Source organism: Scyliorhinus canicula, chromosome 11 (assembly GCF_902713615.1).
Source record: "Scyliorhinus canicula chromosome 11, sScyCan1.1, whole genome shotgun sequence".
Classification (NCBI taxonomy): Eukaryota; Metazoa; Chordata; class Chondrichthyes; order Carcharhiniformes; family Scyliorhinidae; genus Scyliorhinus; species Scyliorhinus canicula.
In genome coordinates, this window is record NC_052156.1 from 42257109 (window position 1) to 42270910 (window position 13802).

Genomic DNA, 13802 nt, shown 5'->3' on the forward strand with positions numbered 1-13802 from the left:
TCCTGGGCATTCAGGTCACCATGCAGCCATGTCTCCATAATCCTGATTATATAATTTTTTTTAAAATATTTTTATTCTCCTTTTTCACAATTTCATCCAAATTTACACTGTTCAACAAGTAATCAATGGAAACAAATACAATGTCAATCCCCTGGCCAACAATTCCTCTCTCCCACCAACCCCCAAACAACCCTCAACATTTTAAATACAGACATCAAAGAAAAGAATTCAGGAATCCACCATCCCCCATACATAGTCACCAACAACATACACAGTCCCAACCCCCCAAAGTTTGATGTCATCCAGTTCGTGAAAGTGCATAATAAACAAAGCCCATGAATGGCAGAATCCTTCCTCTCAACTCAAACCTCACCTTCTCGAGTGTTTAAAAACTCCAAAAGATCCCACCGCTACATCATGGCACAGGGTGGAGAAACTGACCTCCCCACCAACAGGATCCACCTTCGAGCGATCAGGGAGGCGTAGCCTAAAATATCTGTCTCCACACTGGCAACCAATCCCGGCCGATCCGATACCCTGAAAATGGCAAGCCTCACATGTACTACCTTCGAAATTACCCTGAACACCTCCCTCCAATACTCCTCCAGCTCTGGACAGGATCAAAACATATGAATGTGGTTTGCGTGTGCCCCCCCCCCCCCCCCCCCCCCCCCGCAATGTTCACAAACACCTCTACCTCCTGAAAGAATCAGCTCATCCTCACCTTTGTGAGGTGCGCCCTATATATCACTTTCAGCTGTATCAGCCCCAACCTCACGCACAAAGTTGAGGCATATACTCTCCAGCGCACCTCACGCTACATCCCCTCCTCCATGCCCTCTCCCAACTCTTCCTCCCACTTTGCCTTAATCCCCTCCAGCGGTGCCTTCTCTTCCAGAATCGCCCCATAAATTGCCGACAACCCCCCTTCCCCTTCTCCATTCCCCTTGCTGTCAGCACCTCCTCCATCAGTGTAGAGGCCGGCGCGACCGGGAAGCTCTGTATCTCCTTCTGAGAGAAATCTCGGACCTGCATAAACCTAAATATTTCCCCCTGCCCCAACCCATATTTCGCCTTCAATCCTGCAAATCAGCCCCTTAGAAACAAATCCTTTAATGCCCTGACTCCCTTCTCCTCCCATCTCCAAAAACTTACATGCCACTTCCCTGGCTCAAATCTGTGATTCCCCCGAATCAGCATTTCTCTTGACCCCACCCCAGCCTAATGTGCTGGCACAACTGCCTCCAGATTTTCAACGTCGCTACTACTACCGGACTCCCTGAGTATTTCCCCAGGGCCATCGGGAGTGGCGCTGTTGCCAATGCCCTCAGCCCCTACCTCCTACACAGACTCTCCTCCATTCTAACCAATCCTGACTATATCATACCCGTTCACGTCCCTATCCCTACCCAACCCTCTGCCTAGCAGCTGACGGTAGCCAACTCTTTAAAGTGAACAATAAACAGACCCCATCTCTTGTGGAGCCCTTCAATCGCTCACCTCCCCCCCCCCCCCCCCCCCCCACCCCCGCAAGATAAACAACCTCTCTAAATACTGGAACTTCATCAGGTCCCTAAACCGGCGGCACGGCAGCACAATAGTTAGCACTGTTGCTTCACAGCACCAGGGACCCAGGTTTGATTTCCAGCTTAGGTCACTGTCTGTGCTTAGTCTGCACGTTCTCCCTGTGTCACAAAAAGGTAAGCAGGGTATGTGGAGCATTCCTTGTTCCAGGCCTACCCTCATCTCGTCCCACTACTCCTTTGCCGGTACATTGATAACTATTTTGGTGCCGCTTCATGCTCTCGTCCGGACCTGGAAAAATTCATCAACTTCGCTTCCAGTTTCCACCCCTCCACCGCTTTCACCTGGTCCACTTCAGACACTTCCCTTCCCTTCCTTGATCTTTCTGTCTCCATTTCCGGCAATAGACAATCTACTAATATCCATTACAAGCCCACTGACCCCCACAGCTGTCTGGACTACAGCTCTGCGCACCCTACACCCTGTAAGGACTCCATCGCTTTCTCTCAGCTCCTTCGTCTCCATGTCATTTGTTCCGATGATGCCACTTTCCAAAATGGTGCTTCGAAAATATGTTCTTTCTTCCTCAACTGTGATTTCCCACCTACAGTTGTTGACGGGGCCCTCAACAGTGTGCGGTCCATCTCCCTCACCCCCTCCCCTCCCTCCCAGAATAAGGATAGAGTCCCCCTTGTTCTCACATTTCACCCCACCAGCCTCCATATGCAAAGCATAACCCTTTGCCATTTTCGCGAACTCCAGCGTGATGCCACCACCAAACACATCTTCCCTTCACTCCCTCTGTCAGCATTCCGCAGAGACCATTCCCTCTGAGATAATCTAGTCCACTCCATCACCATACCCAACACCTCTCCCATCACCCATGGCACCATATAATCACAGAAAGGTGTAACACCTGCCCCTTTACCTCTTCCATACTTAATTTCCCAGGCCCAAAACACTCATTCCAGGTTAAGAAGCGTTTCACTTGCACCTTTGTCAATTTGGTCTATTGCATTTGCTGCTCTCAATGTGGTCTCCTCTATATCGGTGAGATCAAACGCAGACCGGGTGATCGCATTGCTGAGCATCTTCGGTCTGTGCGCATTCAGGACATGGACCTTCTTGTTGCTTGCCATTTTAACACAAGACCCTGTTCCCATGCCCAAATGTCTATCCTTGGCCTGCTGCAATGTTCCAGTGAAGCTCAACGCAAACTGGAGGAACAACATCTCGTCTTCCGGTTAGACACGCTACAGCCTTCCGGTTTTCACATCGAATTCAACAACTTCAGATCATTAGCTCTACCTACTTCGACCCGTTTGTTTTCATCCCATTTCATTTAACTGTCTTTTACCATTTATTAAATAAAAGCAAATTACTGCGGATGCTGGAATCTGAAACCAAAGAGAAAATGCTGGAAAATCTCAGCAGGTCTGGCAGCATCTGTAGGAATAATATTTATTACCGGAAATGGAGACAGAAAGATCAACAGTTTGAGCTTTGACAAAGGGTCATCTGGACTCAAACATTAGCTCTTTTCTCTCCCTATAGATGCTGCCAGACCTGCTGAGATTTTCCAGCATTTTCTCTTTGGTTTCAGATTCTAGCATCAGTAGTAATTTGCTTTTAATAGTCCATGGAGTTCTGTGTAACTCTCAACTTCGCCAGGTAGACCACCCCAAACAACGTATTACTCATAAAGCTCTGCTTTCGTCCTGTTAAAGGCCGCCATCTGTTTTGCCAGCTCCACCGTGGCATCCTGGTATATACGAGTACCACTACCTCCCACCTCACCTCCCGATTCTGCTTGGCCCATCTCAAGACCTTCTCCTTCATTTGATAGCTGTGAAATCAGCCTACCGCAGCTCTTGGTGGATCATTCGCCTTTGGCTTCGACCAGAGGGACCGATGAGCCCTATCCAGCTCAAAGAGTGATGTTTTCTCCTCATCCTCCAACAACTTGGCGACATTCTCCGAAAAGTACTCCATTGGCTCTGGCCCTCCAACTCCTCAGGCAGTCCCTTGATCCAAGATTCTGCCACCGTGACCTGTTCTCAAGGGCCCCATCTTTGCCTCCCAGCCCTTTATTACTTTGCTCCACCTACCACAGCTCCTCTCCCATTGAGGCAAGCTGGTCGCTGTGTCATGATGATACTTCCTCCATCCCCTTCAACACGCCTCCATTCTCCCATATCGCCGTTGTTGTCTTTCTAAGAGGCACCTTTATCGGGGCCAACGTATCGTCCACTAACTGTTTCAACATTTCCATCATCTCCTGCCCGTGCGGCTGAAAATGCTTCGCAAACTGCCGCTCAAACTCCACCGCCATCAATTCGGCCAGTGTGTCCTCTATAATGGGCGCAGCCCCACCCAGCAAGCTTGCCCCCACCATCTTTCCACCCACAGAACTCCACATGAACTCAAGCTCTCAGGCGGACTAGTGTTGGTTCCTTTTGGACCTGTATTCTTCTATTGGGTTTTTGAAAACTTCTAATTACCACAACTTTACTGGAGATCGTTCATATGACATTTCCCCTCAAAACTGGATGAAAAAGGGCGGCATGGTGGCGCAGTGGTTAGCACTGCCTACGGCGCTGATGACCCGGGTTCGACCCCGGCCCTGGGTCACTGTCCGTGTGGAGTTTGCACATTCTCCCCGAATTTGCGCGGGTTTCGCCACCACAACCCAAAGATGTGCAGGGTAGGTGGATTGGCCACGCTAAATTGCCCCTTAATTGAAAAGAAATAGTTGGGTACTCTGAATTTATTTTTTAAAAACTGGATCAAAAAGACCAAAAAACAAAAGCTCTAGTGGGAGTTACCCAATGTGCAACCTCCACCTACATGTCACCACCAGAAGTCCTCAAAAGAGTATTACAGTATTTAAATGGTGATTAATTAGGAAAGGTTGATGTACAAAGTGACCGAGGTATCCTTGTACACCAGTCACCAAAAGCAAGCATGCATGTGTGGCAAGCAGTTAGGAAGGCAAATGGTATGTTGGCCTTCATTGCAAGAGGAATGAGTACAGGACCAAGAATGTCTTACTGCAGCTGTATGGGGCCTTGGTGGGACCATACCTGGGGTATTGTATGCAGTTTGGGTATCCTTAACCTGAGAAAGGATATACTCGCCATGGAGAGAGTGCAGCAAAGGTTGACTCGACTGACTCCTAGGATAGCAGGATTATCATATGAGGAGAGATTGGGTCCACTAGGCCTGTATTCTGTGGAGTTCAGAAGGATGAGTGGGGATCTAATTGAAACATACAAAATCCTGACAGCGGTGGACAAACTGGCTAAAATTATGTTGTTTCCTTTGGCTGGGGCGGTGGTGTCTGGAATAAGGGTCCATAGTTCCAGGATTTGTGGTAGGCCATTTAGCTCTGCAATGAGAAGAAACCTCCTCACTCAGAATGACGATATTGAGCAATTCTCTTATCACAGAAGACTGGAGGCTAAATCACTGAATATATTTTAAAAGGAAATAGATAGATTTCTAGGCTCTAAAGGTGTTGTGGCACATGGGGAGAGCAAGGGAGTATGAAGTTGTGCTCGAGGATCAACCATGATCATACTGAATAGCAGAGCAGGCTCGAAGGGCCGATTGAATCCCTATGAATCTGCACCAACCTTCTGACCCTCCACTGGCCCAGTCCCCCGCCCTATCCCCGTAACCCCTCCGTTCTATGTTGTATGTTCTAAACCTTTGGACGCTAAGTCGCAATTCAGCATGGCCAATCCACCTAACCTGCACATCTTTGGACTATGGGAGGAAAACAGACCACCCCGGAGAAAACCCACGCAGACACTGGGAGAGCGTGCAAACTCCATACAGTCACCCAAGGCTGGAATTGAACCCAGGTACCTGGGGTATGAAGCAGCAGTGCTAAGCATTGTGCCACCCAATGATCTACTTCTGCTCCTAGTCAATGAAATGTGTTTGAAGTGCAGTACCTCCCATGGAATACCACACAATTTATAAGAGCATCAATAAAGATAACTTGCATTCATGTTTTATATGGGAGTTATATAACTGTGTCATTAGTTTAAGTATCAAAATATGATATGTAAGGTAACAAAGTAGATACATTCACAATTATTTTTCAGTTAATGTAGAATTGTCTGACATGAATCTCCTTTTCCATGTATCTCTGATTTATAATGCAAACAAGTACTTGTGAGGGAATGTGTTCCACCAAGCAAGAAGTATATTATTTCAACCAACTAAGGGCTATCTGTTCTATTTCCTTAAGATTTAAATAAATTATCTTTGCTGCCAGTAAAATGGCTAGCTTGTGCCTGGTTTGTAGGACAAGTGCATAAAACATTTTACAAGGGAAGCTTTGCAAGCAAATTTTTAAATCTATTTGAGAGCTGTTTTTTTTTCCACAGTACATCACTTGGCACGCTTACATTTATGTTCCACCAATATAGTCCCTGAAAATCTCCACTGTGCATTCTGGTGCTTTGCACACAGTGACTGTGAATATCCCTTCCCTTCCTCAGCCTTCCACTATATTGCAACCCATCCCTGCTCTAGGCGTCGCCCTAATCCTGGCTTTCCTGTACTGGTGGTTCGATCACCTATGGTAGATGAAGGTACACAGCTACAATATATGTCTGTGTGTTCCCCTGCTAATTTGTATCCCTTCTTCACAAGATGCATGAACAGTCTTAATACAGCTTTAACTTGCTAATCTGTATGTTGCAGGGTTTTCTACTACTTATATTAACTATATTTTAGAGTCCATATTTATTTTCTTTATTTGATTCAGTGCTGATTTTTTAAAAATTGTAAACAAAAACTGCTTTGTTATCTATGTTGCTTTGTTTTGCTGTGACATCACATCGTGCCAGTCTAGCATGCCTAATGTCTACGTTATGCTGAATAATCTTCATCTTTGTGCTTGAAAGTTATAATACTAAAGCAGATTGGGGTAACATTTAATTAAGTACTTTATAAATTCCTTTATTTCAGTATGTTTAACACAGATTTTGTGTATTCAGATGATGAAAATTATTTAATCCCACATATTCTATTTAAGAAAAGTTACAAGATAGAGAGAATAAAAAAGCTAGTTTACTTCTGGACTATAAAGATAACTCCTATTTAATAGCAAGTAAAACTTTAGTTCAATTATATAAATACAATTAAGAAATCATGATGTAAACATTATGAATTCTTTTTTTTTAAATAATTTTTATTGGAATTTTTTACAGAAAATATAAAAAAATATAACAACAAACAATAATATGCAACAAACTACCCCATAACAACCGTAACACCCCCCAAACCGTTTCAACACATGTATCCCATCCCCCCAACCCCAACAAGAGAACTTAACCATAAATTAAAATTAAATAAATCAAATTTAAATAAAATAAACAGACATAGTCCTCGTCTCCCCCCCCCCCCCGGGTTGCTGCTGCCACTGTCCCAGTACCCTATCGTTGAGCCAGAAAGTCGAGGAAAGGTTGCCACCGCCTGAAGAATCCTTGTACCGATCCTCTTAGGGCGAATTTGACCTCCTCTAGTCTAATAAAACCCGGCATGTCATTGATCCAGGTCTCCACACTCGGGGGCCTCGCATCCTTCCATTGTAGCAAAATCCTTCGCCGGGCTACTAGGGATGCAAAGGCCAGCACACCGGCCTCTTTCGCCTCCTGCACTCCCGGCTCCACCCCAACCCCAAAAATCGCGAGTCCCCATCCTGGCTTGGCCCTGGATCCCACCAACCTTGACACCGTCCTCGCCACCCCCTTCCAGAACTCCTCCAGTGCCGGGCATGCCCAGAACATATGGGTATGGTTCGCTGGACTCCCCGAGCACCTGACACACCTATCTTCACCCCCAAAGAATCTACTCATCCTCGTCCCAGTCATGTGGGCCCTGTGCAGCACCTTGAATTGAATGAGGCTAAGCCGCGCGCACGAGGAGGAAGAATTAACCTCCTCCAGGGTCTCAGCCCATGTCCCGTCTTCGATCTGTTCCCCCAGTTCCCCCTCCCACTTAGTTTTCAGCTCCTCTACTGACGCCTCTTCCACCTCCTGCATAACCTTGTAGATATCGGATATCTTCCCCTCTCCGACCCAGACCCCTGAAAGCACCCTGTCCCTCACCCCCCTCGCGGGAAGCGCAGGGAATCCCTCCACCTGCCGTCTAGCAAATGCCTTTACCTGCAGATACCTGAACATGTTTCCCGGGGGGGAGCCCAAATTTCTCCTCCAACTCCCCCAGGCTCGCAAACCTCCCGTCGATAAACAGGTCCCTCAGCTGTCTGATGCCCGCTCTGTACCAACCCTGAAATCCCCCATCCATGTTCCCCGGGACGAACCTATGGTTCCCCCTCAACGGAACATCCATCGAGCCCCCCACTTCTCCCCTATGTCGCCTCCACTGCCCCCAAATCTTGAGGGTAGCCGCCACCACCGGACTCGTGGTATACTTCGTGGGAGGGAGCGGCCACGGCACCGTTACCAGAGCCCCCAGGCTCGTATCCCCACAGGACGCTCTCTCCATCCGTTTCCATGCTGCCCCCTCCCCCTCCATCACTTGCGCACCATCGACACATTGGCCGCCCAGTAGTACCCCGAGAGATTGGGCAACGCCAGCCCCCCCCTATCTCTATCCCGTTCCAAAAAGATCCTCTTCACCCTCGGGGTGCCATGCGCCCAAACAAAGCCCATGATGCTGCTGGTCACCCTTTTAAAAAAGGCCCTAGGGATAAAGATGGGCAAGCACTGGAAGAGGAACAAGAACCTCGGGAGAACCGTCATTTTGACAGACTGCACTCTACCCGCCAACGACAGCGGCACCATGTCCCACCTTTTAAATTCCTCCTCCATCTGCTCCACTAGTCTGGTGAAGTTAAGCTTATGGAGAGTCCCCCAACTCCTGGCCACCTGCACCCCCAGGTACCTGAAACTCTTCACTGCCCTCCTAAAAGGGAGCCTCCCAATTCCCTCCTCTTGATCTCCCGGGTGCACTACAAATACCTCGCTCTTTCCTAAATTTAGCTTATAGCCCGAGAAGCCCCCAAATTCCGCTAACATCTCCATCACCCCCGGCATTCCCCCCTCTGGGTCTGCCACATACAACAGCAGGTCGTCTGCATACAGCGATACCCGATGTTCCTCCCCACCCCGCACCAAACCCCTCCATCTCCCTGACTCCCTCAACGCCATAGCCAGAGGTTCAATCGCCAGTGCAAAGAGCAAGGGGGACAGGGGGCACCCCTGCCTGGTCCCACGATAGAGCCTAAAGTACTCCGATCTCCTTCCATTTGTAACTACACTCGCCATCGGAGCCGCGTAGAGCAGCCTCACCCATTTGATGAATCCCTCCCCAAATCCAAACCGCTCCAGCACCTCCCACAGGTACCCCCACTCAACTCTATCAAATGCTTTCTCTGCGTCCAGCGCCACCACTATCTCCGCCTCCCCCTCCACTGCCGGCATCATGATAACATTTAGCAGTCTCCGCACATTCGTGTTGAGCTGCCGCCCCTTGACAAATCCTGTCTGATCTTCGTGTATCACCTCTGGCACACAATCCTCTATCCTGGTAGCCAGGATCTTCGCCAGCAACTTAGCGTCTACATTGAGGAGCGAGATAGGCCTGTGTGATCCACACTGCAAGGGGTCCTTATCCCGCTTTAGGATCAAAGAGATCAGTGCCCGTGACATCGTCGGGGGCAAAGCCCCCCCCCCCCCCCATGCCTCGTTGAAGGCTCGTACCAGCAGGGGGCCCACCAGGTCCGCATACTTTTTGTAAAATTCCACCGGGAACCCGTCCGGCCCCTGGGCCTTACCTTTTTTTTTTTCTTTTTTTTTAATAAATTTAGAGTACCCAATTATTTTTTTCCAATTAAGGGGCAATTTAGCGTGGCCAATCCGCCTACCCTGCACATCTTTGGGTTGTGGGGGTGAAACCCACGCAGACACGGGGAGAATGTGCAAACTCCACACGGACAGTGACCCAGGGCCGGGATTCGAACCCAGGTCCTCAGCGCCGTAGGCAGCAATGCTAACCACTGTGCCACCGTGCTGCCCGCCCTGGGCCTTACCTGACTGCATTTGTCCAATCCCCCTAACTAGCTCCTCCAGCTCTATCGGCGCCCCCAGCCCCTCTACCAGCCCCCTTGAACCCTTGGGAAACATAGCCTGTTCATGAAGCTCTCCATCCCCTCTCTCCCCATCGGAGGTATCGACCGGTACAGTTCCTCGTAAAAGTCCCTAAAGACCCCGTTTACTTCTGTCCCCTTCTGCACTACATTTCCACCCCCATCCTTCACTCCACCAATTTCCCTAGCCGCATCCCGCCTACGGAGCTGATGCGCCAACATCCTGCTCGCCTTCTCCCCATACTCATATACTGCGCCCTCCTCCACTGTGTCTCCGCCTTTCTAATGGTCAGCAAGTCAAATTTAGCCTGCAAACTGCGCCGTTCCCCCAACAACCCTTCCTCCGGTGCCTCCGCATATCTCCTGTCCACATCCAGGAGCTCCCCCACCAGTCTCTCCCTCTCCTTCCTCTCCCTCCTTTCCCTGTGGGCCCGGATGGATATCAGCTCCCCCCGGATCACTGCTTTCAGAGCCTCCCAGACCATCCCCACCCAGACCTCCCCCGTATCATTGGTATCCAGATACCCCTCAATGCTTCTCCGAACCCTCCTACACACCTCCTCATCCGCCAGCATCCCCACATCCAGGCGCCAGAGCGGGCGCTGGTCCCGCGCCTCCCCCATCTCCAGATCAACCCAGTGCGGAGCATGGTCCGAAATCGCTATGGCCGAATACTCGGCATCCTGCACCCTCGGAATCAATCCCCTGCTCAGGACAAAAAAGTCTATCCGGGAATAAACCCTATGGACATGAGAGAAAAAGGAATACTCCCGCGCTCTTGGTCTCCCAAACCTCCAGGGATCCACCCCTCCCATCTGGTCCATGTATCCCCTCAGCACTTTGGCCGCCGCCGGTCTCCTGCCCGTCCTTGAACTGGACGGGTCCAGTGTGGGATCCAGCACTGTGTTAAAGTCTCCCCCCCATGATCAGGCCCCCTGCCTCCAGGTCCGGGATGCGGCCCAACAAGCGCCTCATGAAGCCCGCATCATCCCAATTCGGGGCATATACATTCACCAGCACCACCTTCTCTCCCTGCAGCCTACCCTTCACCATAATATATCTGCCCTCCTTGTCCGACACCACCTCAGCCGCCTCGAACGCCACCCTCTTCCCCACCAGAATCGCCACCCCCCCCGGTTCTTCGCGTCCAATCCTGAGTGATAAACCTGCCCCACCCACCCCTTCCTCAGACGAACCTGGTCCGCCACCTTCAGGTGGGTCTCCTGGAGCATAGCCACGTCCACCTTCAACCCCCTCAGATGAGAAAATACCCTGGTTCTCTTAACCGGCCCATTCAGCCCCCTCACGTTCCAGGTAATCAGCCGGATCAGAGGGCAACCCGCCCCCCCCCCCCCTCCCCCGCCGGCTAGCATTATGAATTCTTCTGTTGGTTGAGTGGAGATCTGACGTGCATTTAGAAAAGTTCTGATGAGTATTTGGTCTCAGCGTATGAGAGATGTACAGGGACCTGATGTCCGAATCATACTATAGCACAGTGGAAATTCTGTACATTAAATTCATTTTGCCCCAAACTGCTGGTATGTATATTCAGAAAACAATGGCCCTTAAATAATAACTCTTTCCACGAACCTTTTCAGGGTGGATTGTTCAAATGGGTGCCAATGATGGCCATGCTGGTTGCTGTGACGGTGGTAGTGTTATACCCAGCGCTGAATAGAGCCTCACCATGAAACTGCGTGATGTCTCTCAAAATGCAGAATGTCCTCCTCATTGACATTGGCTTTCTTTTACCACAAGGACAAGCAGATCTGTTTCCTTCCTTTTTACCTCTAATAAAAACACAGCTGTTTCAGAGTACGACAGTAGGATCTTTGCTTGAACTGTATAAAATGTAATTGTATATAGAGGGAATAAAAAATTGTGACTGGATTCTACTCTAGATAATGTTTTGTTTGCAGTTTTCCTTTTTTTTTAAATCAGTACTTTGGGATTATGTAAAGAGATGTGGTGGCCTAAACTAGGCTTCTTGGTACCAAAATATTAAAAACATGTAAGTTAATTTAGTTTCACTTATGAGTTCTGCTGTATCCTTTTAAAATAGTGATGCAATTCTACCAACTGATGCATTTAGGTCTGAATAATGATGCTAACAGGGGAACAAATGGTTCACCTGCTGTCAGTTTATACACATACAAGAGGTGACATGCCATTTAAACAGCGGTCAATTTTTAAAAGTAAGTGTAATGCTATTACAGGATTGGATGATGATACCTGACTTGCACGGGAGCTTAACTTCTCCCAGCACTTTATTGAAACAACAACAGTATACATATAAATGAAAAAATACATTTTTTATGTTTTTCCTTTTGCTCGCGGGCACCCATCTCAATTACTGTTTTGCCCAGCTACGGTAAGCGGACCACAATCCCTCTGCAGCATCAAATCCATTCTCCTCCATATATCAGTTGGTGGAAAGTGTGCATCAGTTGGTAAAAACGATTAAATGTTTGTTTGTTTTCCCTGGTGATGGGGATACCAATGTAAGAGGCTGACTGAAATATTTCTGATACACCGTAGTAAGCACTTTGCTTATAGTGTAGACTATGACTGGGACTCAAATCTGCAACCATAAAGCAGTCTAATGCTACTGCCTTAATCACTACATTCCCAGGACAGTCCTTCATCTGTCTTTCAGACAGCTGCCATACTCACTATAGGAGTCATACCAGCAAGCACTTTGTTTTAAAGTGAGTTACAGGAAAAATGGATCGTCACCTTAATTTTTCATGACACCTTTTAGCCAAATGAGTTGGGTATTGCCTTATTTTAAAACTAATTCAATTTATATATTTTCAACCACAATATGATACGTTGGGTTCTACTATGTAATTGCAAATATTGGTACAAGATTCCGTAGTCAATCAAATAAAAAATAAGAACACTTTAAACTTGCAGCTGGTTTAAAATATTCTTGACAATAGAAATAGTTTTCAAGAATGTGTTGAGAAATCTGCTATATAAGTTATCTTACAAACACATTGAGGGTGAATGTAGAGTTTTGTTAGATGTCCCTTTCAATGTGGGATTTTTTTCTTTGTTTTAACACAAGGTTGTTGGGAAGAAACACTTGTTTATGTGGAAACAAATCTGTTCTAAAGTCTGTCAACTTGAGCAAATGTTTGGATGGCCAATAAGCTATGATATTCCATCCCAGCTACACACACACATGCTAGTGGTCCTTGGTACCTCCTGTACATAGGTTGTTTGCAAATATTGTTCTGATATGCTGAATTACAGAAATACATTTTTTAAAGTAAAATAATTGTTTTAAATCTATTTTGTAAAAAGGTTGGAAGTACAGTAGAATTTCTGAACTACAAATTAAAGTATTTGCACTAACATACGTGATGTGCATGATTTAATAAAATAAAGTTTGCTCTCCCTATGTGCATTTGAGTTTATTGCTGAAGGGAGATACACTGTTGTATGACTTTGAAAAACAGCACAAAGAATATGGCATCTGAGCAGAATTTAATGCTTATGATTGGGGTTTTACCTGCCGGCTGGAGAATCAGCCAAAGCTCTAGATCACCTGGGTTGAAGGCCCGTTGGAATTAAGTGCCCTTCAAGCATTCAAGTGGCCTGCATTGTGTCTCCTGGAGGATTAATGAACCCTGGGGTGGAAATCCCGCCCTCGTCCAATCAGAGGCCAACAGCTCTCCATTGCTTGTCTGAGATCAGTGGCTGCCGTTGCTAATGCACTCACCAGAAGCTTCGAATCAGATGTGGGAGAGGGGTGTTAGAGGCAAGGTCAGTGGGATGGCTCTCATTCTCACCCCACTTCCCAATGCCGGATTCCCCCCCGCCCCTGAGAACTCAACAGGGTTTGCTTTTCAGGTTCTCCATTGCCATGACATCCCTGCTGGTTGAATACTAGCTGTAGCGGATAAGGCCTGTGCCTCAACTGGCTTTCGGGCAGGAAGCCTATCCAGGAACTTTCCCATCCCAGAATTTAAACGCGCAAAACAGTGAGGGGCATTAAATTCCACACTCTGTGCAACAGCCTTTAGTTGATGGAAGAAAAAAAATGACAAAACATGATGGGTTGCCCCAAATCAGCCAAACCAGCACACAGGGTAAAGAAATTTAATGTACAAGGTATGTCCGGCTCAAATCGAGTTTCCACACG

At 47.8% G+C, this 13802-nt stretch overlaps 1 protein-coding gene across 16 annotated transcripts in view; it reads left to right on the forward strand.

The window, feature by feature from the left end:
• Positions 1-13058, forward strand: part of slmapa (sarcolemma associated protein a) — a 287081-nt gene extending 274023 nt beyond the window's left edge. For 14 of the 16 annotated variants that reach the window (XM_038812836.1, XM_038812840.1, XM_038812844.1 and 11 more), the window contains one exon: positions 11251-13058. In XM_038812836.1, the coding sequence (XP_038668764.1) occupies positions 11251-11343 (93 nt within the window). In that variant the 3' untranslated portion in view covers positions 11344-13058. Of the gene's footprint in view, positions 1-5921; positions 6130-11250 lie in introns of those variants that run through there. The other 2 variants (XM_038812837.1, XM_038812841.1) reach the window with 2 other exon arrangements.
• Positions 13059-13802: the final 744 nt, after the last annotated feature.